At 27.1% G+C, this 25737-nt stretch overlaps 1 protein-coding gene and 1 long non-coding RNA gene across 3 annotated transcripts in view; one reads left to right on the top strand and one right to left on the bottom strand.

Annotated features, from left to right (window-relative positions):
- Window positions 1-12188: 12188 nt before the first annotated feature.
- LOC100204516 (histone-lysine N-methyltransferase SUV39H2) overlaps window positions 12189-25737 on the bottom strand; it is a 30810-nt gene continuing 17261 nt past the window's right edge. For both annotated transcript variants that reach the window (XM_065818547.1, XM_065818548.1), the window contains exons 3-4: window positions 14142-14387; window positions 12189-12441 (exon numbers count right to left, since the gene is read on the bottom strand). In XM_065818547.1, the coding sequence (XP_065674619.1) occupies window positions 12232-12441; window positions 14142-14387 (456 nt within the window). In that variant the 3' untranslated portion in view covers window positions 12189-12231. The remainder of the gene's footprint in view (window positions 12442-14141; window positions 14388-25737) is intronic.
- Window positions 15148-15527, top strand: LOC136091246 (uncharacterized). Its single transcript, XR_010643830.1, has 2 exons — window positions 15148-15282; window positions 15353-15527. It is a non-coding gene; the product is annotated as an uncharacterized LOC136091246 (long non-coding RNA).

Raw genomic sequence — 25737 nt, 5'->3', positions numbered from 1 at the left:
TGCATTATCAGCAAAAAGCGTCCTTCTTGAGCCTTCCAATATTATATGGAGTATAAATACTATTCTAATGGTTATCTTAATTATATATATATTACATATTTATATATCATTGATATTTTAATTTATTTATTTGGATTTTCATGCTATATTTTTCTATACAATGTTCCTATATCCGAAGATATTGTTGCCACAAATAGTCATTAAGACTAATCCAAAATAGCATCCGTTATTGACCAACATTTTTGCGTACCGATGTTGCAGCGCTGAGTTAGCGGTGGCAGGATTTGAACTCGTATTGTTCAATAGTCTGGGTTTACCCTTTTTGTTTGACGCTCTAACCAACTGAGCTATCCAGCCACTAAAATATATATTACGTATTTATATATTATTTACATACCATTGCGTATTTATCTAAAAATCCAAATGCCATTGAAATATTAAAAAATAATTTAGATAAAGTATGTTGGATATTTTTATCTTTAAATCCAAATGCAATTGAGATATTAAAAGCTAATTTAGATAAAGTAGATTGGGAAATTTTATCTTTAAATCCAAATGCAATTGAAATATTAAAAAATAATTTAGATAAAGTAGATTTGTTAGTTTAGATTAGACTTGTTTATCTAAAAATCTAAATGCGATTGATATATTCAAAGATAATTTAAATAAAGTAAATTGGCGATGGTTATCTGAAAATCCAAATGTAATTGAATTGTTAAAAAATAATCTAAATAAAGAAGATTGGGAAATGTTATCTGCAAATCCAAATGCAATTGAGATATTAAAAAAGAATTTAGATAAAGTAGATTGGAATTGGTTATCATTTAATCCAAATATCTTCACATATGATTATGAAAAAGCTCTTAAATTATTCCTTAAAGAACCAGAAAATGAGATTTAGGTAAAAGCGAGAAAAATGTGGAATTTTTAATTGAATTTCAATTAAAAATTTATCTTTTAATGCGATTGAAATATTAAATTCTGAAAAATTAAAAAAATAAATCTTGCCATATAGAAATGTGGATGCATTTAAATTCCATATGAAACTTTATATTTTTATATGACAAGATTTTTTATTTTGAAAAATTATGTAAAGAAAATGAAAATTAAAAAAAATATTTTGCTATATAAAAATGGAAAATAAAAAAGTCACAGAATTAAAACAAATCGCAAAAGAGCGAAACATTAAATATTTTTATAGAATGAGAAAAGATCTTCTTATGAGAGCGTTATCGCACACACCTGTTGAGCGCACACAAACGCAATCTACATCTGTGAGTAACACACCGATTGAACAAAGACCATCGCAATCTACAACAGGTTGGCTTATGTCATATGTACCTGATACAATTAAAAATACAGTGAATACATCTACAAATTGGCTTATGTCATATGTGCCTAATACAATTAAAAATACAGTGAATACATTGACAGCAAAAAAAGAATCAACTGAAAAAAGTAAATTTAATTCTATTGCAGATTGGATTGTGTCATACGTACCTGATACAATTAAGAATAAAGTCAATCAATAAGTCAACTCATTAAAAAACTTATACAGTAAATTGGAAGTTAGAAACAAAGTTGAACCTGAAAATAAAGTTGTAGAAATAAAAAAGGAAATAAATAAAGACATAAGTGCAATAAAATTTAAATTAAATCAATCATCTATTAAAAATGTAACAAATCAGTTTTCAGTTAAAGGAATAAAAGGATATGATGCTATATCTTTCATGAATGCTGCTAAAAAAAGTGCAATTAAAATACTTAAAGAAAATAGAATATCAAAAGTTAATATAGTTCTCACTTGTGAAATGGAGAAAACTAGTATTACAACAGGAGAAACTATAACCACAACTTTTCCATTTACAATGAAGAGCACTGTTGTATTAGAATCAACAGATTTAGATGAGTTTTATGAAACAGCAAAGTTGAGAATTTTAGAAAATTTATCATCATCATTTCAACAGCTAGGGTCAAATTGGAGATTTGATTCTGTTAATAAGATGGATATAAATACTATAGAGTATAATCCTCTTAAAGCTAAATCTTATATTCCACTTGACAAAAATTTAGCAACTAAAAAGGCAATCATTAACATAAAAAATGAAGCTAATGAATGCTTTAAGTGGTGTGTTGCAAGAGCATTAAATCCTAAAGATGAAAATCCTGAAAGAGTTGATAAAGAGCTTAAAATACAATCTAATAAAATTAATTGGGAAAAAAAAGAATTTCCATTATCTTTAAATCAAATTACGTAATTTGAGAATAACAATAAAAATATAAGTGTGAATGTATACGGATACGAGAATTCAGTTTAACCTTTACGTGTTTCAAAGAATAATGATCGTCAGCATTTAATAGATTTATTATTAATCTCAAATGGCGAAACCAATCATTACTGCTTAATAAAAAGTTTGAGCAAATTACTTTCTTCACAAACATCCAAGAAAAAATGTACTATTCACTATTGTAGAAATTGCTTACTTGGGTTTAATTCTGAAGAATCATTATCTAAACACAAATCATATTGAAATACACATGATTCAGTGCGTATTAAACCTCCACCATCAAAATCGACAATGCAGTTTACTAATCATAATAGATCAATGAGAGTACCATTTGTAGTATATGCTGACTTTGAAAGTTTCATCAAACCTATCAGTACTTGTGAATCTAATCCTAATGAATCCTATACTAAACAGTATCAAAAGCATATACCAAGTTCGTTCTGCTACTACATTAAATGTTTCGATGAAAGTTTTTACCAAAGCAATCCAGTTTCATTTACTGCAAGTAATGAAACAGATGATGTTTCACAAATATTTGTTGACAGATTACAAGAAGGTATCATAACAATTTGTAACAGGATTAAATTTAAAAGAACGCGTAATTGATTTGGCATGCTGTTTAATTTAGCTTTTAGTAGTACTATATTGTTCCAACGTTCTTTGTAAGAGTTAGCAAACCGAGAAGACAAGTAAGATAACCTACATTTTAGTTTTTGTTTTATAGGGCCTAATTTCTCTCTAAATATATGTTTAGTTACATCTCATTTGCTATAACCTGCATATGCTGGTGTTCCACTCGTTAAAGGAGATGAAACATTCGTATTGGTGTATGAAACATCTGAGGAGCCTGTTGATAATACATTATTAGACAAGCTTGATATATGACTTGAAAAAGGTTTATTGCAAAAGTAAAAAAAAAGCTTACTGTCCTCAGTCCTGTTAAAATTTCTACCCCAATACAATGATTTATTTATGAGACTCCCAACCTGATTTTTACATGTTTTTATCTTAAAATGTTTATTGACTTGTTGAGATGTTTTGAGAAACATATCACAATTTTTGTTAATAATAAAAAATTGTATTCATTTCTACAAATTGTAGTACACTCTGAATTAGAGTCAATGCCTATTTGCGGCAATTCAAAATTAGCAGTCGAATACTTTTTGTATTCACCATAAAACACAAACTTCCTTTTCGGCCCCATGATAACGGGTGATGCGGAAGTTATCGGACAAAATAAAAACGTCAATAACTTATTTATAAATAAAAAAACAAACAACTATTATACTTTTTTTAAATAAAGCATTTATCTTTTAATAAAAATATATTATTTTTTATATGAAAAAACACCACCATCTGCAATTGATCTCAATTTTGCTCTGACGCCTTTCATATGCGACTGTAAAAAGTTCAAATCAATTTCTTGTAGTTTTAGTTTAATGCGATCAATCAAAACTTGCTCTGTTGAAGCTTGCCAATCTCCCTCGTAAACCTTCTGTGCCAAATGTCCCCAAAAATTTTCAATTGGTCGTGCTTGAGGCAGATTTGGGGGATTGGAGATTCTTTATCAACGTAATAGACTTAATGGTCCATCCAATTTAGAGAATCTTTAGAATAATGAGAACTTGCTAAATCTGGCCAAAACAAATAGTTAAAGTCTCCATGATACTTGCGAATAAATGGAAGAAGTCGTTTTTCTAAACATTCATTAATACTGATTGATGAATTGATCGCTACAGCCTTGGAAGTGCGAAACAATGGCTCGGACATACCATGGTCAGATATTGCTATCCACATTAATAATTTTTTTGGAAATTTCTCTTTTCCTATAAAACGAACACTTTCTGGGCATGTCTTTTTGTTGTTTGTGTAGTATCCAGAATTTACAGGCATGTTGTCCCCTGCAAAACAAAAGTATTTTTCGTCATCGATGACTAGAAGCGATTTTGTGTTATAGAGTTGGTTAACTAGTTTCCTGCTTATTTTCTTTGCCTTTATTTGTTGTTCTATAGTGTATCTTGGAGTCTCTTCACGTTTTTCCAAATGGTATAAAAGTATAATGTTTTCAGAAGCAGAACCATGACAAAGCATATATCTATATATTAGAAAGATAACTGTATTTTTAATTTTTTTTGCTAAAAATATCTCAACAGGGTAAATATTTACAAATCCAAACATATTGAGAGACATATAGGCTAATGAGAAAATAAAAAACATAACAAGTAAATAGCATAATAAATTACAAAACTAATATTCACAAAAATTATGATAGCTTTAGTATTTTGGGAGTGGTAATTAGTGACATACTTAGAATATACTCTGCATTGTTTTTATGTGATTTTAAATTTATATTTAGCAGCAATGAACTGAAACTGAGTAACACAAAATGTTCTGCATAAAGGGTCAGTAGCACCTTGAAAAAAAAAGCAAAATATTGACCATTAGACAAGAGTATCAGAAGGAATTTCAGGTCCGCCTCATGTTTAGGCTATACAGATAACTTCCATATTTAAAATAATAATTGGTAGAATCATCATAAATTTTTATTTCGCTTTTTTGCACATAGCCAGCTATGTAAACTATATCCACTAATGTAGATTTATTAACTGAGCTTTCAAGATCATGTATATTATCCAGAAGTTCTTTTTTACCAGTAGAAATATCTCTAAAACATATGTCACAAGTATGACCATCGATACCATCAACAGGAATGTCAAATTGTAATATCAATTTAGTATGTTGAATATTAATTTTTTCAATTACAGATTTAGCGTCGAAGCTTAGAAAAAGCTTTTTCAAGTGGATCTGTTGAAAACCAACCTAATAAGACATACTTTGCTCCATTACTCAACAAAGTTTCTACGAGATCAATAAAGCCATAACATGAATGCGCTATTGCATTGCTGGTATCTAGCGTAAACTGTTTTACACGCTTACCTGTAGGTTTCATTAAATTTGACAGTTCAGCAATATCTCGTAGCAGTTGTAACGGTTGATCACTAACTCCGCATAATTCATTTCTAAACCGAATGCCAGCACCAGGTGCTTTGACATTAACAACATTCAAAAAAAATTATTTTTTCAATAAATACAGCAGTACCTTTAAATGCTTTATTTTCAATCTCTGGATGCTTTTTTAATGCAGCTACTGTTTCTTCGCAAAAAACAGACAAACAAAACTTTACAAAATGTCTCTCTATTGGTTTTGGAAAAACTGATTTAGCTGTAAGTTTAAAGAGTTTAAAAAGACTATTGCACTCAGTTTTATATAAAGTTTCTAAATCACTCCACTTAGCCAAAGCCAGTTCTTTATTGTTCAAAAATTGAAGTTCGTCAGTCTTTTCTGTTAACCAATTGTTTCGTATAGATTTTAAGAGATGCACATAATCATACAATAAATATATACCTGATGTTGTTAACCATGGTTTACTATCAACTGTTTTAAACATTCTAAAAAATCTTTGATTTACACGGGTACCATCAGTAATTATTACCAGTGTCATACTATTTTCAATATTATTTATCGTATCAACAATTGGTTTACATTGAGCAAACTGAAATTCAGAGGAAAGATTTGCAACAGGTTGAGCTCTACATATAAATTCTGGACCTCCAAAAAGATATTTAATCATAAATGATAAAATTGTTTTAGCTAACTTTTCAGGGTAGTTTACTGCTTGACCAAACAAAGCGCCTCTTTGGTAAAGTAATGAAGCTTTGACATAGACCTCATCAATTAGTAGCATGGAAGTTCTTTTCAATGGATATAAACTCATAAAAATACTATTTATGAAACTTAGGTCCTCCATTTAGCTTATTTTTGAAGTCAATCGTGTTAAAGTCTTTATACTTGGCAACTTGTAGTCAATACACAAACAATCATATAAACTTTGTCGCATAGCAAAATACTCATATGCTTTACATATAATATCTGAAGTATATAAAACGTTACCAACATTAACTTTTCTCATAGCATTAAGGTGTTCAAATAGAATATTTGACTGAAGCGAACTTTCTTTATTTTTTAAAAATCTAACTGCTTCAAATAAAGCTGATTTTGTTTTTATTAACTTTAATTTGTTTACAGCTAAAGATGAAATATTACAAGTTGTGCCATTATGGTTAGCTACAAAGGAATATTAATTGAAAATTACTAAAATAAATAATGGAACACCAAGTTTGTACATTTTTGATTGCATGTGTAAACTTTTTTTATTAAGCTGGAAAACAATAACATTGTTATTATCACTTAACAAAGATTGAATATCGTCAAATATAAGTTCATCCTCTTTTAGAAAATCATTTAACTCATCTGGTAAAATGCTTCGAAAACCGCTTGAAGTTACAGTTTTTCTAACTTTACTTGCTTGTGTGGCTAAACAACTAGGCAGAATATTTTTAAAAACAGATGGTGCGTTTAAAGGTTGTTGCTTCCCATATTTGCTTTCAAAAGGTGCTTCATTTGGCCAATGCAGTTGACATACTGCTGTATGGTCTGTAACAATAAAACCAGTTCTTGGGATAGCTTCACTACATCTTTTTCTCTCCTCTAGATTCTTCGGGAATTTATAAATTGATATTTTTGTTATAGTTGAGTATTGATATATTTGTTGTAGTTGAGTATTGATATATTTGTTGTAGTTGAGTATTGATATTTTTGTTGTTGTTGTAATTGATACTGTAGTTGTAAAAATTGATATTTTTGTTGTAGTTGAGATAGTTTGACTTGCAATTTAAAGGCATTTTACTTATTAAAAAAACTTATTGTTAGTTTGACAATATTATTACCTTACAATGTAATACCTTGAACCTTACAACGCTATCGTCTTGAAGTTGCGTTATCTAATTTATAAACCAATCAAATTTTAAAGATTTATTAAAAAAGCGTGAACACAAACTTTCGTCTAATGTTAAAAAATGAAAATGTAAACACAGTATTAGGAATTGGCCTTCAGTTTAACAACATTGTTGCGCGATGTCAAGGCCTGTTATTATAGAAGGCTGTGGTCACACATAATATAATATTCTGAAACTAATAAACAAACATCTAAATTTCTATAAATAAATTTATTCTTTGATCATTGCCTTTATATCCTATCTTATTTTCAGATCATAATCTATTATGGTATTATTTATAAAACATATCACAACAATATTATTAAATTTGTGATGTTCAAATATCATATGAACATTCTCTAACATGTTCATTGATATTTGAATATAGTTCTTGAGTATATTATCTGCAAACAATTGACTGATGCAAGTTCAAATGTTGTCAAAAACCAAGCATGCATGCATGGGACACTACAGTGTCCCACAAAGAAATGCTGGTTTGAGTCAAATTTTTATTAAAAAAAAGTAGTAAAATAAGGGGGAGATAAGGAGGTTTCTGTAACTTTTTTTAGGTTCCAAAACTTTTAACTTTATATATAATAAGGTTCATAAAACTTAATGGACTTACGAAGTACATTGAGGAACAAAAACAGGATATTTACAGAAACTTTTCAATTTTAAATCTGGAGTACCACAGTGTAATTGGGAATAAAGTCTCTGGGTTCAGTATTCAAAGTAATATGATCTAAAGTAACATATAAACTAAATAAAATGCTTTAAAATGCATGCAGTTATACATATAACTCCTGATAGTTAATATATGTATAACAAGTTATATATAAAATTTATTATATAAACTTATTTTTTAAGGTTATGCTTGAACAAATTAGTACCAATTAATTCAAATTCAAGATTTAGTTCAAGTTCAAGTTCTTATTTGTTCATTGTTTTTTCACTATTTTATATTTATTTGATCAAGTTTGTTAACTAGTACTAATTCTTACTACAGTAAGAATATTTATCATTGTTGAACGTGATTTTATTAGTAACTTAACTTTACTTTCAACATATTTTGACAACACCCTTTACATTTTAAATGATGACAGCTTTACTTTTCTATTGATGTTAAATTTATTACGTTTCAATAACTCAGATTGAATTTTAACTGAATTATTGTAAGCTTTATAAGGGTTTGTTGTATATCAAATAGTGTTGTAAATAAAGTAAAAATAATATATATATATATATATATATATATATATATATATATATATATATATATATATATATATATATATATATATATATATATATATATATATATATAGTATTGAGGCTATGGGATCATCCATAAATGATGCCAGTAGATAGAGGGGCAGTGTGAGTTTAACAATAATTGACAATGGGGAGAGGATGCTGAGACCAAAATAATGTCAATTAAAAAATTGAATTAAAAAAAAAAGTAAAATATTTTATTTAAAAAAAAAGTAAAACAGTTTATGCTAGTTATGAGCAGGTTTTAGAGGTATTTACACCAACAATGCGGTCTAAAAACTTTTTGCTTTTGTTGCTTAAAACTGTAGAGGATCATAGGAAAAACAATTTAAATTCAGAAATTAGCTTGCTTATCTGAAAGAACAGTTTATGTTTTTTTTTTTTACTTTTAGTACTGTTGAGAATAAATGTATAATTGAACCAGAAAAAAATTGATGGTATATGCATTTTTTATATTATATTAACAATTCAGATATACCATCATAATATGATAACAAAAACTGACATCATTTTAATGGGAGATGGCAAAAAATTGACTGAGTTTGATAAAGGGTGAAGGTGTTCAATTAACGGGTCATCATCTGACATCATTATGCATAGATGACCCTATAATTTAGGTAAAATAATTAATCAATTTACCATATTTCTCTTTCGAAAGTGTAAGAAAAAAGCATTGTTATGCTGAGAACCTACCTAATGAGCAAGCTTTGACCACCTATTTTATAAATTTGAGAGACAGAAGTGGAAGTGCGAATCGCAAAAGAACTAATAACAAATTAATTTAAATTGATTTTAACTTTGTAGACTAACATTAATATAGTATTTAGAAATAATAAATGAAGTTTACATGATTTTTATAATTTGTATTTATTTCCATTAATTATCAGTTGTCACTCTCTATTTTATAAAATGAATTAAAAAACTATTTATTTATAGTATAATAATAATAGATAAATACTAGTTTCCTAATGCTAATATCATCACAATGTTAATGGTATTCATTTTAAAGTGAAATTATGTGTCAATTTTATTGTTTTAATGTTATATATATATATATATATATATATATATATATATATATATATATATATATATATATATATATATATATTATTTTTACTTTATTTACAACACCATTTGATATACAACAAACCCATACAAAGCTTACAATAGTTCAGGTAAGATTCAATCTGAGTTATTGAAACGCAATAAATTTAACATCAATAGAAAAGTAAAGCTGTCATCATTTAAAATGTAAAGGGTGTTGTCAAAATATGTTGAAAATAAAATTAAGTTACTAATAAAATCACGTTCAACAATGATAAACATTCTTACTGTAGTAAAAAATAGTACTAACTGATAAATTTGAACCAATAAATATAAAATTGGTACTAATTTGTTCAAGCATAACCTTAAAAAATAAGTATTTATAACAAATTATATGTATAACTAGTTATTCATATAGTTAACTATCAGGAGTTAAATATATAACTATATGCATTTTAAAGCATATTATTTTATTTAAACATTACTTTAGATCATATTACATTGAAAACTGGACCCAGAGGCTTTATTCCCAATAACACTGTGGTACTCCAGATTAAAAATTGAAAAGTTTCTGTAAATATCCTGTTTTTGTTCCTCAATGTAGTTCGTTAGTCCCTTAAGTCTTAAGGACCTTATTATATCTAAAGTTAAAAGTTTTGGAGCATTGAAAAAGTTACAGAAACCCATCTCTATCCTATTTTTTTCTTTTTTCCATAAAGAAAATTGGGAATTCTTTGACCTGCATTTCTTTGTGGGACATTGCAGTGTCCCATGCACGCAAGATTGGTTTTTGACAACATTTCAACTTGCATCAGTTAATTGTTTGCAAATAATTTAATTAAGATCTATATTCAAATAACTATTATATTATCCTAATAATACGTCTATTTGCACAAATCTTAATTTTATTTCTATAAAGAAAGATAAACATTATTCGTGGTTCTTACATACTTGCTTGCCATTCTCTATATTATTATAAAATATTTTCACACAATATAAATGTAACGCAATGCAATGTCAATTTAAAAAATTTTTTTTTAGTTTTTTTTTAACAGTTTTTTTTAGTTTCCAGCTTTCAAATTAATTCCCATGCAAATCCCATCGGAAACCCACGTGGGATTTCCCATGTGTGTAAATACCATATGGTTCCCACATGTAACCCATGTGGGATTACCCACATGGGTTTAAGGTGACAAATTTCCATACGGATACCACATGGGAAAATCCGTCCCATGAAAATCCCATCAATCCCACACGGAACCCATGTGGGACGCGGTTTTATTTTTCACTGGGTCTTTGATTAATTTGACACATATTTAAGGCAAAATTGAAAAACTCAAAAAAATTTTTAGTTTCCAAAAAATTTTTTTAGTTTGATGTTGAACCACCTTAAATGTGTTTACATCAATTTGAGTTTCAACTTAATTTTAAGGGGCTTGATGGGCTGTTTGGCAAGAAATCGAATTTTACAGAGGGTTGATGCCGTCATTTCGCAGATTTTTTTCTTGTATCACAAATGGCAAAAGTATTTTTGGAGGCATTTTTTGATGTAGAGATTGGCAGTTAAGGTCTTCTTAGTGGCAAAACAAGAGGACTGCATACCACAGCTACAAACAACTTGCCACACGAGGAACTTAGATGCAAATTTTCCTCGTCCAATATATTTAAATTGATCATTGACAGGCTTATATTTGTTCTCATAGTAAAGTTGTTGACAAGAAAGTTGCGAAAAATCTGCCTTGCAATTTGTTTCGTTGTCTTCAAAAAGCACATACTTTTATCCGCTTTATTTTAAACAACTTCTTTGCGTATCAATTTCTTATAGTTTCATCATTTAGGCTTCTCGTGTATTTTTCTTATGAAGTGCTTTTTTGATATAAGAACGCGAAGTCTTGAATTTTCTAGCATGATCTCGCTGTGACTGGTTATATATTTTGACCATATTCGACAGTATATTTTGGGACATTGGTATGTTTAGCAATCAAGCGATATGAAGTCGATGGACTTTCGCAAAAAAAAAAAAAAAAAAAAATATCAGAACTTTTTTACAATCAGCTTTTTTACGCACCTTAACTTGTTTCCAAAATATTTTGCAAATCATTCATTCGTAAACAAAAGTTTATAACCACAATTAAAGAAAAGGAGGGAGGAGCAGGACTAAAGTTTAATAAAAAAATAAAAGAAATAAAAAGTATTTGTGGTTTAAGAGAAGTCTCAATTTAAAGTTGACGGGATTTTTCCGTGTCCATCCGATAGTGTTTAGAAGTACTAATTGTTAACAAGCAATATATACAGTTTCGCTGCCAATTTTTAATTTTTTTGTCGAGTCTTTACCCATTTCTTATCTCCCTTCGTCTTCCTCTACAATAAAACTTTTATGAATTTTATTTTATTTTTAAATAATACCAGAGTAAAAAATATTATAGTTAATTATATAGTTTTATATTTTCTCATTTTAATTTATCTTTGTTTTAAAGTTTTACATTTCTTTTATATAGCTTTAAATTTCTTACTAATCGATAACAGATTACTTCGTAACTTCGTGTGAATAATTGATTTTTTCGTATTAGTTTGTAACTCCGATTTATGATAAAATGGTATGATAAAATTCAATATTCAACCTTTTATTGCCTAACTAAACATATTTCGAATATAGATCAATTGGAGGCAACAACAATAAATTTCAAAACTTCATTTTTAAAAAAAATAGTTTTTACTGTCTCCTATAAATTAAATAATAAAAGCTTTAGAATCATTTCGTTAAGTAAATAAATCATAAAATACAAATTTAAAACAAATATTTTCTACAATTAGGTGCGCCACAAGCGCAGTACATTTTAATTTCGTTAGACGTTTTTGATTCTTTTTGTCCGCAGGTGTAATCGAATGTTAACTCTTCTCCCTGTTTTATATCCCGAAGAGCAAATAACCCTAAACGAGGTAGACGAGGATCAAGGGTATCCACCCATACTGTAAAAACGCGTAGATTTGGATCGCACTAGAACAATAACTTCAGTAATTAGTCAAAATAAATATCAATTTAAATAATCAATGACAAATAAAAATATGAACAAATACTTTAAACATTACTAGATTTTTTATTTTTAACAAATGGTTGAATTTAAACATATCTTGTAAACAAATACCTTGTAAACAAATATATCAAAGCATATACTTTAAACAAATTTGTAATAACTTAATGATAGATGCGCAGATGAAAATGAAAAAAAAATTTGTTTTTCAAGCAGATGATCACAAAATGAAAAAAAAAAGGAGTGACAGAAAGAGGAAAGGATGTCATAAGTTTGTTATTTTCATTCTTTTTATATTTATTCCTAGAAGGAAGAAAGAAAAGAGGTCGTCCATAAATTACGTCACGCAATTTTCGACCGTTAAAATAATTCGATAAATGAAATGATAAAATAGTAAAAAATAATTAAAAAAAACAACAACATGGCAACATGGCTATTTTGATTTTAGTTATACTATGAAAAAACTAGATGGTTACCTTTTTTGAAGATGGTTAAACCTTAGACGGTTAAACCTTATTAAATCATAGAAACTTAAAGAGGATAAGGTATAAACTAAAGTATTTTTTAACAATTTAATGTATTTTTGTTCATTATTTAGTGCCCTATATAAATAAACATCGTTGCTTTTCTCACTTAATATTATATTGATAAACTGAAATATAGCATATATTAAAAGTATATATTCAGAAAATAAAAATCATTATATTAATATGATAATACAATACTATAATTTAGTATATTTATATATATATATATATATATATATATATATATATATATATATATATATATATATATATATATATATATATATTTTTTTTTTTTTTTTCTTTGGGTTTTCACACTAGCTTTATATTCATTATTAAAATTACTTATTTAATAGAAAATTTTACAATGTCATCATAAGAATCCGAAACTGTAAAGACATGTTGTGTTCACCTTAAAAAGAATGTTAAAAAAAACAAACGTTTGGGCTAAACTTTTTTGATTTAAACAAAAGAATAAAAGCATACCAAGAAAAACTAACTTTTTTTAGTCGAAGGTCGCCTTCTCCATTTTGTAATAGGCAAAATAGCCTTCATAATATACGCAATCTACAGATTTGATAAATTATTTAAGGGTGTTTTATTCATAAAAGTTTTAGTACATCACTGATTTTTTTGTTTGTTTAAAAAATTGATCTTTTGACTTTTGTTATAACTTTTATAACTTTATACTATTATTATGTAATTATCATATACGTATTTATAATACTCAATTTCTGTTTTACCAAAGCAAAAAATTTATTATAGTATAAATAACTTATATTATGAAGTCGACAAGTTGTTAGTTATTTGTATAGTTAAAATATAATCTCAAGCAATACAAAAAAAATCAAGAACTATTTGTCAAAAAAATAAACAATCGCAATTGAGCAAAAAGTCTTAAACTTGAACTTTTTTATATACGAGGTGTGTGAGCCAAAATTTTTAATTTTTCAGATTATTATGTAAAAATAGAGAAGAGAAAAATTAGTTTAAAATTCATTACAAAATTATACTTATGCGAGAGCTGTAAATTGATCCTGTAAAACACTTTAGGAGAGTGTGGCCAAGAGCTAAAGCTCTCACCCCCTGCCGAGGCCTGTATATATATATATTATATTATTAAAACTTGGACTACTTACAGAATGATTAATAAAATGAGAAACATTTCCATATTCATGAGCATCTATAGTAAACGTTGGATCTCCATTAAAATCTAAGTCAAACAAGTATGTTTGCTGACGTTCATCATACAACTTTCCTCTTCTTTCTGCATCATCACTTGTAATTACTTCTCCAACATATTCTACAACAAACATATCTTTGGGAATAAATTCCCTTGTCTTTAAACCCCATCCTCTACCATTATCAGTTCTGAATATGCAAACCTAATAAAGCAAAAAAACATATTTAAAAAATTTAATCATTCTTTTAGTTTCATTTTTAAGGTTAATTACTTTCTTTATTTTCACTGGTAAATCTAGTAACTTAAGATTTAAATTTAAACATTTTATAATAATTTCATATAATTTTATATGTATCTTAATCTGTCTAATGTTATGACTGAAATCAGGGACTACTAAAATAACAGGATGTGAAACTTCAAATCGATGCTAAAACAACGACAGGGCCGATTGTAAATGGCGATGCTAGTTTGATTTAACAAAGAAGTTATGAAAAACTTACATTTGTCTAATTATATTCACAATTTAGATAACTATGTGAAAAGTAAATTTAGATATAAATTTAAATTTCACATATTATGTATATATTTTTTTATCAGTATTGTACTGATAAAATATAGATTAATGCAATTGAAAATATGGGAGATATTTACAACCATTTTTCAAAAACAAAAAAAGGTTGGAAAGGTGGAAAAGGTTGCTAGTTTCATTAAAAAACCCGGAGATTTTTGATTTTTTAAAGTAGTAAAATTAAAAAATTGCATTAAGTAGCTAGTAATTTAAGTAATTTATTTTAAGCTATGAATGTATTAAATGCTACAAAGTGTTATGTCATATTTATAATAAATAATAATGGTGTTACTATTGTTAGTTATAGTCATGTCAAGAAAATGTTCAATAGTTAATTGTACAACAAATTATTTAACATCAACTTCAGAGGAAAAGCTTCATGTTTAGTTTCCAAGAGACACACAAAAGTTACAATATTGGTTGTCATTTATTCCAAATGTGTTTGAAAAAGTAACTTCAAATATGAGTGTGTGAAAAACACTGGCCACCAGGCTACAAAATGCACAAGCCTCCTCGATCAAAGCTTGAGGTAAGCATCCTTAAATTTGATTTTATTGATAAATCTTATAATGACTAATTTTATTAATATCTTTTTTAAGGTTCCTATTGATCCCCCATCTATTTTTCCTGGATGTACATCTTCAATGGTGCGCCAAACAACCTCAACACAACCAAGATCTACAAATATAAATAAAATTTCTTTAACATCACGAAATGCAATACCTGATGAAATGGATGATTTTAATCAAATTGATTTAATTAGATTTTATGATGTTGAAATAATAGTCTGAAATAAAAGAAAGGTAACACTAATGATTTTTTCTTTGTTTCATGAAACTTGTTTATTTTGATTTAAAGTTTACTCGTTATTAAATCTATTTTAGATATCCTCAACACATTGCATTCATTGAAAATTCAAAAGTCATATTGTTTGATGTTTCTTGATCATGTCTGCCTGAAACAATATTTTCTGTTGAAATTAATTGTCATTTATGTCGAGTTAATATTTATTGTAAGCATACTAAAGTTAACTGCTATGACCTGCTCAGTTTTTCTTATTGTCCTACTCAGTGGTCACAGCTTAAAGCTATTGTTAAAAGAGTTTGTACCTCTAGTCCTGAAATAAAAGATGAGGTATTAAGTCTGATTAGTCAAATTGATAATACATAAAAAGAAATTTCTTTCCTCATTGAACAACTACGCCTCACCACTTATTGTCTAAATTGATGTCGCTTTTCTACTTTATGTATATGTCTTTCACTTGAATTGTATTTATCCTCCAGATGCTGTTATCGACATTTAAAAAGTCTGCTTTGTTCGCCGAGTCCAAAGACTCTCATTTCAAACCTAGGAAAAGCTGGAGAAGTTGAAAATGTAAAAGAATGCAATGATACAATCAAAGTTGTTTTTGAAAATTTCAATAGTTCTGAAAAGCATTGCTGTCTTCTCTTCGATGAGATGTATATTAAACCAAGTGTTAGTTTCAGAGGAGGACACCTCATTGGATATAGTGAGGACAATCCCACTAAAATTGCAAAAACATTATTAGTCTTTATGATTAAACCTATGTTTGATAAACCTTTTGTTTTTAGAATTTTAAAAATATTCAAACTGGCAGTAGACTTTTTTCGTGATTTGATCATAAACATAAATAAACAAATAGTTGATGCAGGAGGAGAATTATTGTGTCTCTTATCAGATAACCATCCTACAAATCGAAGTGTTTACCAAAGTTTTGTTGTTAATAAGAGTTTTCCATGGCAAGGCATTATAGAAAAAGAAAAACCAGTTATTATGCTACACGACCCAGTTCACTTGTTCAAAAATGTAAGAAACAATTGGTTTATGGAAAAAACACAAACAATTAGTTTAAAAATTAATAATCCACCTCTCTCTGGTGATTGGTCGCACATTGTTCAATTATATAACGGACAGAAATTGTGTGTTGCCAAAACTACAAAGTTTTCATGCAAGTCAGTGTACCCTAGTTTGATTGATAGACAAAATGTTGCAAACATGGTTACTGTATTTAATGCAAAAACCGTTGCAGCATTGAGATTAGCTAAATTTGAGAACTAACTGGTTTTTGACACCAATTGTTTCATTATGGAACATGCCAAATATAAAGAAGAAAGGTTGTGATGTTTTACTTAATGATACCAATAGGTCTCCATTCCAGACACTCGATGACCTTGGATTTTAAGAAATCTTAGCATTTGCTGATGCAACTTCCAAGATGTCAGAGGGAAAGGGATTTAAGCATCATAATACTTTTACACCAGAAACAAAACATGATTTAGTTAACACCCTACAAGGATTGATAGAATTAATAAAAAAACTGCTTTCAGAAGATCACCGTTATGTTCTTCCTGGTATTATTCAAACAAATCGTCTTAAAGGTGAATTCGGCATCTATAGGTAAAATTATTTTTCTGTTACATGTAGTTAAGAAAATAGTGTAGATTTAAAATCTAAAAAATAAATATCTCATTTATTTATTTAAAAGTAATCATTTTTAACATATATAAGTTTAACAATAAATTTTTATTTGACAATTGCTTTTTTAACCCATAATTTAATACTAGGTTCAACTCAATTTATTTAGTCTTATCTTTTTGTAAATTTTTTGCTTATCTGTAGACAACTAAGTGGTGGAAATTATTTTATCTCAGCAGAACAAGTATTGAACAGTTAGCACCTTCAGCAGTTAAAATTATTCAGCAAACTTGTTTCTTTGGATGTAACTGACTTTTATCGCTCACCCATTCATTCAGACTGTTGCACAATGGATCTAATGGAAGAGGATATTATTTATTTAGATAGGATATTATTAAAGGATATTATTTATTTCGAATGTTTAATGCAGACAATGAATCTATTAATGATCAGGCGAATGCTGCTCTTTTTTATATGGCTGGTTATGTATAGCAAAAGATCAGCAGCAGCAAAGAAGCAGCGCATTATTGATACAACAACAGTCAACTAGTTCTGAATTCACAGATTATGTTTCACTTGGCAAATTGCATTATCCTGCTGATACTCTTTTCCAGTTTATTCATTTTTGTTACCTACTGTTTAACAGCGTTCCAAAGTCTGAAAAACGTTTTTAATGTATTTTTTATTTAAAGAAATTATTTTTATTCTTGGATTCAACATTACTGTTTGATTTAGAAACAGACAGTATAGATATTACAAAAATTATCTTAATAATAACTAACTGTTGAAAGGTGTTATGACCCTTCTAGAGGGCATGTGTCATCTGGGTAACGTCCTTCAGACGTAATATGGACAACCTCCTGACAACGCATGCCCACTGGGCTTGATGATACATCTGATATTGTTTTATTTAACATTGAGGACAGAAAAAGACTCAATACTTAGTGGTCTGATCTTTTAGTTTTTGTTGGTGATCTAATTAATAAAGCTTTGAAATGTATTTATGGTTTTACATTTATTTGATTTAAAATTTATTTTTAATTATGTATTTATTAATATGATATGAATATCATATAGTATGATAAATAATGATTAGTTAATTCATTAACAGTGTCTTTAAAAAATGATTATTTAGAGCTAATTTAAAGTTATTTACAGTTTCTTTGTAAAAAGTTGTTTTATTCTTAACACTTAATCAACACAATTTAATTTTAGTTTGAAAATAGAGATAAATAATTAAGCCATAAAATTTTTTTATTATATTTTTATTGATAATTATTGTTTAATAATAGAAGTGTTTTGCATTTTTTTTCATTGGCCCTATTGTCAAAACTACATGAAATAAGAGTTTCGCGTCCTGTTGTTTTAGTAGTGACTGACTGAAATATTTCCTCTTAATGTTTCTATATATATAAATATTAAGGAATATATATATATCCCTTCTTAATATTTTTATGTATATAGAAACATTAAGAGGGGATATATTAAGTGGGAAGAGAGGAGTTCCAAAGGGTTGAAGTGCAGAAAAAAACTTCACAAATAAAATTTTTAGAGCATGCAAAATTTTTTAGAGCATGTAAAATAAAATATTTTGGAGCTTACAATAAAAAGATACAACTTTGCTGAATGACAAGTCAAACAAGAATGAGTTTTGCTTGATGGAACTAGAGATGATAGCTCCTTTGAGCAGCAACCATGATATTATTTTAAAAGCAGTCTAAAAGAGAAAGAATACCATTAAAAGAACCAATCCAAATATAACAACAGTATTCCATACAGGGATAAATGAGATTTGTAGAAGTAAAGAATGGAATCAGGAGTAAGATAACAGCAAGCACAATAAAGAGAAACAACTATAGCATATGCTAACTTTGCAATCAATTGTATATATGGTTTCTATGAGAGGTCAATAGTGAATGATAATTTAAGAAAAAGTAAAGAAGAGGACTCTGCAAGAGGAATATAGGAACGCCAAAAGTATTATGACAATTGCTTTTACTAAATAACTGAGTTATGTTGGAGTTAAAAATTACAAGCTACTGCAAGTCCCAATCTGTTACAGAAGATCAGATTCAATATTGGCTGCCTGTTGTAAGCAATGGAATAAAGTAGACTGTTTTTCAGATGACTCTTTTTGCTGATGACTGAACTTTAGACAGGAGTCTAAAGTTCAGTCATCAGCAAAAAGAGTCACTTTAGATGTATAATTGCAAGAAAAATCGTTAATGCAAATAAGAAACCATAAAGGACCAAAGATACAACTTCATACATATTATTTTTTTGTTTTGAGCACTTTTTTTGTTTTGAATACCCATAACAATTTTTTTTCTTTCTTTAGCTAATTAGGAACATTACATTGAAAAAAAAAATACTTATAAAATTGTACATGCAAAAAGCAGGTTTTTCTATTTTTTCTGAATTACCATTTTTGGATAATTTTGGTTTAAACTCAATTTATTTAAAGAAATAAAAACCTGCAAATTAATAATTAGAATTAAATTAAAAAAAAAAACAATTTTTAATTAAAACAAAATAGTATAAATAGTATTAAAATGTAATAAAAACAAAATAGTAATAAATGGTGTGCAAATAATATATATATATATATATATATATATATATATATATATATATATATATATATATATATATAAATATATATATATATATATATAAATATATATATATATAAATATATATATATATATATATATATATATATATATATATATATATATATATATATATATATATATATATATATATATATATATATATATATATATATATATATATAGTTTGATTAAAATAACATAAATGTTAATGCACAAAAGAGTATAAATTGAACTTTGGAAACCTAAGTTATTGTAGTCTATTTTTTATTAATTTTATAATGGTGGATTTTAAAATTGATTAACTGGATTGCAATAATATAATTTTATATACATAAAATTTATTTTATTTGGGTGTATTCAATTTTATTTATCCAAAAAAATGATAACTAATTCTAAATAATTAATATATCACAACGCTTTACTAAAACTTCTGTACTAATTAGGATTGATCCCTAATTATCTTTTTCTACAGTGTGTGTGTATATATATATATCAACCCTTGAAATTAGGGAGGTCGATAATTTTTTGATGACTTCAAACATTTTTAGGTCGGCAGTTAAGTCAGCATTGCCAAATGCTGACCCTAATTCTGAGGGTTATATATATATATATATGTATGTATATGTATATATATATATATATATATATATATATATATATATATATATATATATATATATATATATATATATATATATATACACATATATATATATATATACACATATATATATATATATATATATATATATATATATATATATATATATATATATATATAAATATTATAAAGTAGTCAATGTAGCAGCACTCCCTTGTAGTAGCATGCTATAAGATTGTTGATATAGCAACACTCCTTTTTAGCAGCTGGCAATAAGATAGTCATTGTAGCAGCACTTCCTTGTAGCAGCAGACTATAAGATAGTCAATGTACCAACACTCTGTGCATGTTTTACAATAAAAAAATAAAAACATTCAGAATGTTTTTAAAAACATACATGTCAATCAATTTACATTTTTGTGATTTTTTAAAAAAACATTAAATTTAATTAGTTTCCTAAATAAAATTAATGCATTTTGTTATAATCTAACCTTAATTTTGTCAATTTAAATACTATAGACAAGCGAAGACCTGTTTTTTACAACAAATTGTATATTTAACGCCTTTACTATAGGTGTGTGTGTGTATATATATATATCTACTATAGCATATTTATGCGAGCACTTGCTCACTTTTTTTGCTATCTTAATTGATACAGGTTTTTCAGAAAAAAAAAAGAAAAAAATGAAGAATAATGAATGAAAAGATTGCTGCCCCATGCCAAACCCTCAGTCAATGTAGCAGCACTCCACTGAGAGTCAGGCTATTTGTCAGTTGATGTATGTACTAAAGCCCCCAGCAGCAGGCTATTTTATATTTCCTGCATTTTTGTGATTCTTAGTTTCTAATGTATTCCAGCAACTTTTTTCATTGTTGCAATTTTAAAGCCACTGTCTGATATTGAAGTGACAGCAGTTTGTCACACTGAGCTCTATTAATAATGTTTAAGGGATCCTAAAGTGTCAAGACAAGTAGTGTTTATATTAAAGAGAATTTAAAAAAAAAAATGTTTGGGCTGAATTTTTTTCATTAAAACAAAATAATAAATATAATAAGCCACAAAATATATAGTATAACTCAGTAGTTTTGGAATAATAAGTAACTAAACAAATTCTTTGGTAATCTATGATAAAATAAAAAAAATTCTAGAATTTGAAGAAAAATAAAATTTCCAGATTTCTTATCAACATCATATACTAAACAAAAACTCTTTGTAATTAAATTGGCTTGAATAAATGATACAGTCTGTAGATTGTGGTACATATTTCAAAGACTAAAAAATTGCACTACATTGGAAACGGCAAACATTGACTAAATTTACTAAGTTAGTTTTTCTTGGTATACACCTATTATTTTGTTTTAATAAAAAAATTTAGCCCAAACATTTTAAATATTATATTTTAAATAAACACAACTTGACTCTACACTTTGGGATCCCTTATATATGTACTGCAAAATTTTAAACATTAAATATATTTTATTATAATCATCTGTTTCATTCTGAACTTAGTTAAAAAAAGTTTTTAACATTAGAAACAAAACCTTATTAAATGAAAATAAAACTTATTTTTTTAAACTGTTTTACAGTAATATATATATCAGGCCTTCGCGTAAAAGACGTGCGGTCGCATGACTTATATGACCACAAATTTAGTTCTTAATTTTGACAACTTGACCACGGCTCTTAGCAAGTTTTGTTAAATAGCACCTTTAAAAAATGCATTAAAAAAACAAAGCAAACTTAACTTAAAATAAACAATCCATAAATTGAAAAGAGAATAAAATCTGAAAAAAATATTTAATACAAAAATTAACCTAAAAAATAAAAATTTTAAAGAATGATAACATAAATAGAGGAAAATGGCAAGTTCTAGTCAGTGATTAACACAGTGGATATTAACTAACCAAGGGCAAGTTTGTTTTAATTGAATTAACGCTCTAGTGTAAGTCCCCATATTGACATTGGCTCCATCAGCTGTTGCAGAAATCAATTTTGAACGGTAATCATTAATCGATAAGAGAATTTTACATTTTGTAATGTTGTTTGCGATGAAAACACTGTCTAATGCTAATTTAAAAGAATCAGCAATTCCCCCACCGAAATCAGCCATATTGTATAGTGCAACAAAAAAAATAACACGGAACACCAGAATGCTGTACTCAAACTAGTATTGCTTCTTTGTCAATAGATTTTTTAGCACACCCAAACATAGAAGATTTGCCTAGATTAATATTTTCATGCTTAGAAAATATTTTACACCATATCTTCACAAGTGTCAACACTGTTATTATTTATGATTTCATAACCAAGAAAATTATATTTCCATTATAAAACAGTTTGTAATGAATTTTTGATAGCTTTTGTACTCATTTCTTATCTTTCGCCTTTAACTCTAATCAAATTACTTTTTTCAATGGTTGCCTTTTATTACATTGCAATAAAGTATTCGGGGAATTTAGCAGGTTAATTGTAATTATTAAATCAATTAAATTAAAAATTGCATCCTTTATTTTAAAAAGGTATTAAAACAATTGAAAGCTTAGTCAAAATTGTTTCCTTAAGCTTGTCTAATTTTTAATCTAATACAGAATATAATACAAAATAAAATAATGCCTAATGTTTAAATTTATTAGCATTAATGTCTTTTTATTACTTTACAAAACTTGTTACATTACAAATAAATATTAAAAAAAAAATAGATTAAAAAAATTTCAGACACATTTGTTTCATTTCTTGCCTTGCATCGAATATCGTTGCTGAAAAAAGTAAATATAAGAAATTAAAATAATTACAATAATCTTAAAATAATCGCATCTGCGCACCATTTTTTAACTACCCTAATAACCTTTTTATAAAACTTAAAATTTGCACCACAAAATTTTATTAAATGTCATGGCACTTTTAAACAGCCTTATTTACTTACATTTTTAAACATTGCGCTGTGTTAAATAAATTGATTTTTAGATAAAAAATCTGAGTTGGGAGTGTGTGTGTGTGAAGGCCCTCATGGTTCTTCCCCTCTTTATGGATCCGCTCTTGTATTAGCCTATTTATTCATGAGAGGAAAAGATACAGATTGATAGAGCTATGAAAAAAAATATTTTTTACTTACGCTTATAATTAAGTTTACATTAAATAAGAAATGTTTTGATTTTTTTTCTTGTTTTTCCTCTATTTATTTTATCATTCTTCAAAATTTTAATTGCTTAGGTTAATTTTTGTATTATACTATTTTTTTAAGATTTTATTCTCTTTTCAATTTATGGATTGTTTATTTTAAGTTAAGTTTGCTTTGTTTTTTTAGTGCATTTTTTAAATGCGCTATTTATCAAAACTTGCAAAGAGCTGTTTTCAAATTTTCAAAACAAAGAACTATATGCGTGGTCACAGAAGGTGTGCGACCACATGCCTTATATAGTTCTTTGTTTTGACAACTTGATGTGCCATTCATCGAGCATTTTTATTTGACCACGTATCATTCATCGAGCACTCTTGCTGAATATATGCAAACAGCAAAATTAAATTTATATATATGTGTGTGTATATATATATCAGGTCTTCGCAAAAGGCGTGGTCAAAACAAAGAACTATATAAGGTGTGCGACCGCACGCCTTATATATATATTAAAAAATCAATTATATATATATCAATTATATATATATATATATATATAAATATATATATATATATATATATATCAATATGTCAAATATCAATATATCAATATATCAAAAATCAATTATATATATACACACACACACACACACACCTTTCTCAAATAAAAAAAGTTAAGTGCTTTTTTTAGTTGCTTTAAAGTCAAAACCACCACACTAATTGCATAAGCACATGAAATTTAATAGCATTTTGTAAAACTACTAAATAAAACCTTTCAACTTGAAAATACTTTAATAGAATTTTTCGATATCCAAAATTAAAAAAATTTATTATATAAGAATGGCCTAAATATACCTTTACCATAGTATTAACTTGAAATGAGAGCTGAAATTTTTGAAAACTTCATGAAATTTTCTCTGAAAGTAGTTTAAAGAGAAAAAAAAAAAATTTTTAACATAGTGATAATGATTTCACTCTGTAAACTATTTTTGATAATTTTTTTAAGCAATCAAAAAGTGAAGATTTTTTGTCAAGATGAGAGTATAAAGTGGAGTCATCAGCAAATAGAGGCACTTTAGATGTAAAATTTTCAAGAAGATTGTTATTAATGTTCTATCTTTGCTCCTGTAATGTTAAGAAACATTAAATGAGCAAAGATAGAACCTTGTGGTACCCTTGAAGTTACTTGAAATAAAGAGAAGTGTAGTCCTTAAAATAACTTTAATACTGCAGTTAGAAAGAAATAATTAAATAATCTCAAAAACTTAATATATAAAAAAACTAATAACAGAGTGAAGACTAATTGTAGGAAAATTGGATAGGTCAAAGTGTTTTCTAGATTTTAAAAAAATTTTAAACCACTTATTTAGCACTTTTTAAAAGTTTAGCAAAAATTGAAGAGAATTCTAGAGAACATTTTTTTTTAAGACTACAATGGAAATCTTGTCTGGAGAACAAACTGTAATATTGTTTAATAAAGAATTAACTTTAGCATTAGAAGCCGTATAGATTTCAATGTTTAACAATGGGTTAATCAGTTTAACTGGCAGGAGAATGGTTATTAGATTGAAAAGTTAAATTAGAGTAAGATTTCTTAGCAAAAAACTCAATTATGGGGAGAAGTAAAAAGATTGGACCCATGAATTAGAGATTAAATGTTAGGCTTACTTTAGTTAATGACACTGTTGAAGACTTACCAATAGTCTCTAGAACCTAACATCTGAGATTAGAAACAAGATTTAGTAAACTGAAAATAACAGATCTTAACATCAAACAGGACATTTTTACATTGGCTTCTTGGAATAATAAAAGGCCATTAGTTTATAAGAGAGATGTTCTTTTAAAAAAAATAAAAAAATGATTACTGTTTATTAAAGCAACTGCTCAAGATGGTGAAAAATGTGGAGAAGAATGAGGCTTGACTTAATATTGAAGAGAAGGAATAGAAGCTTCCAAGCTTTTATTCCAGAAGGAATAAAAGCTTGGAAGATGTGCTTAATGCATACACATTATGGGTATAAACATATTTATATGCTATTTATTTAGATGCTGGCAAACAATATCCTTTCATATTTATATAAACTTTAGTATTTATATGGTCTAGTATTTGCTGAAAGAGAAGATAATCAGATGGATGTGTGGGGTGACTCTAACACAACAAGAAAAGGAGGTATAGTCTTAGAAAGATTAGAAAAAAACGTCTTTTAGAACAACAT

Source organism: Hydra vulgaris, chromosome 14 (assembly GCF_038396675.1).
Source record: "Hydra vulgaris chromosome 14, alternate assembly HydraT2T_AEP".
Taxonomy (NCBI): domain Eukaryota; kingdom Metazoa; phylum Cnidaria; class Hydrozoa; order Anthoathecata; family Hydridae; genus Hydra; species Hydra vulgaris.
Note: the sequence above shows the minus strand (reverse complement) of the source record. Positions and strands in the feature narration are given on the sequence as shown.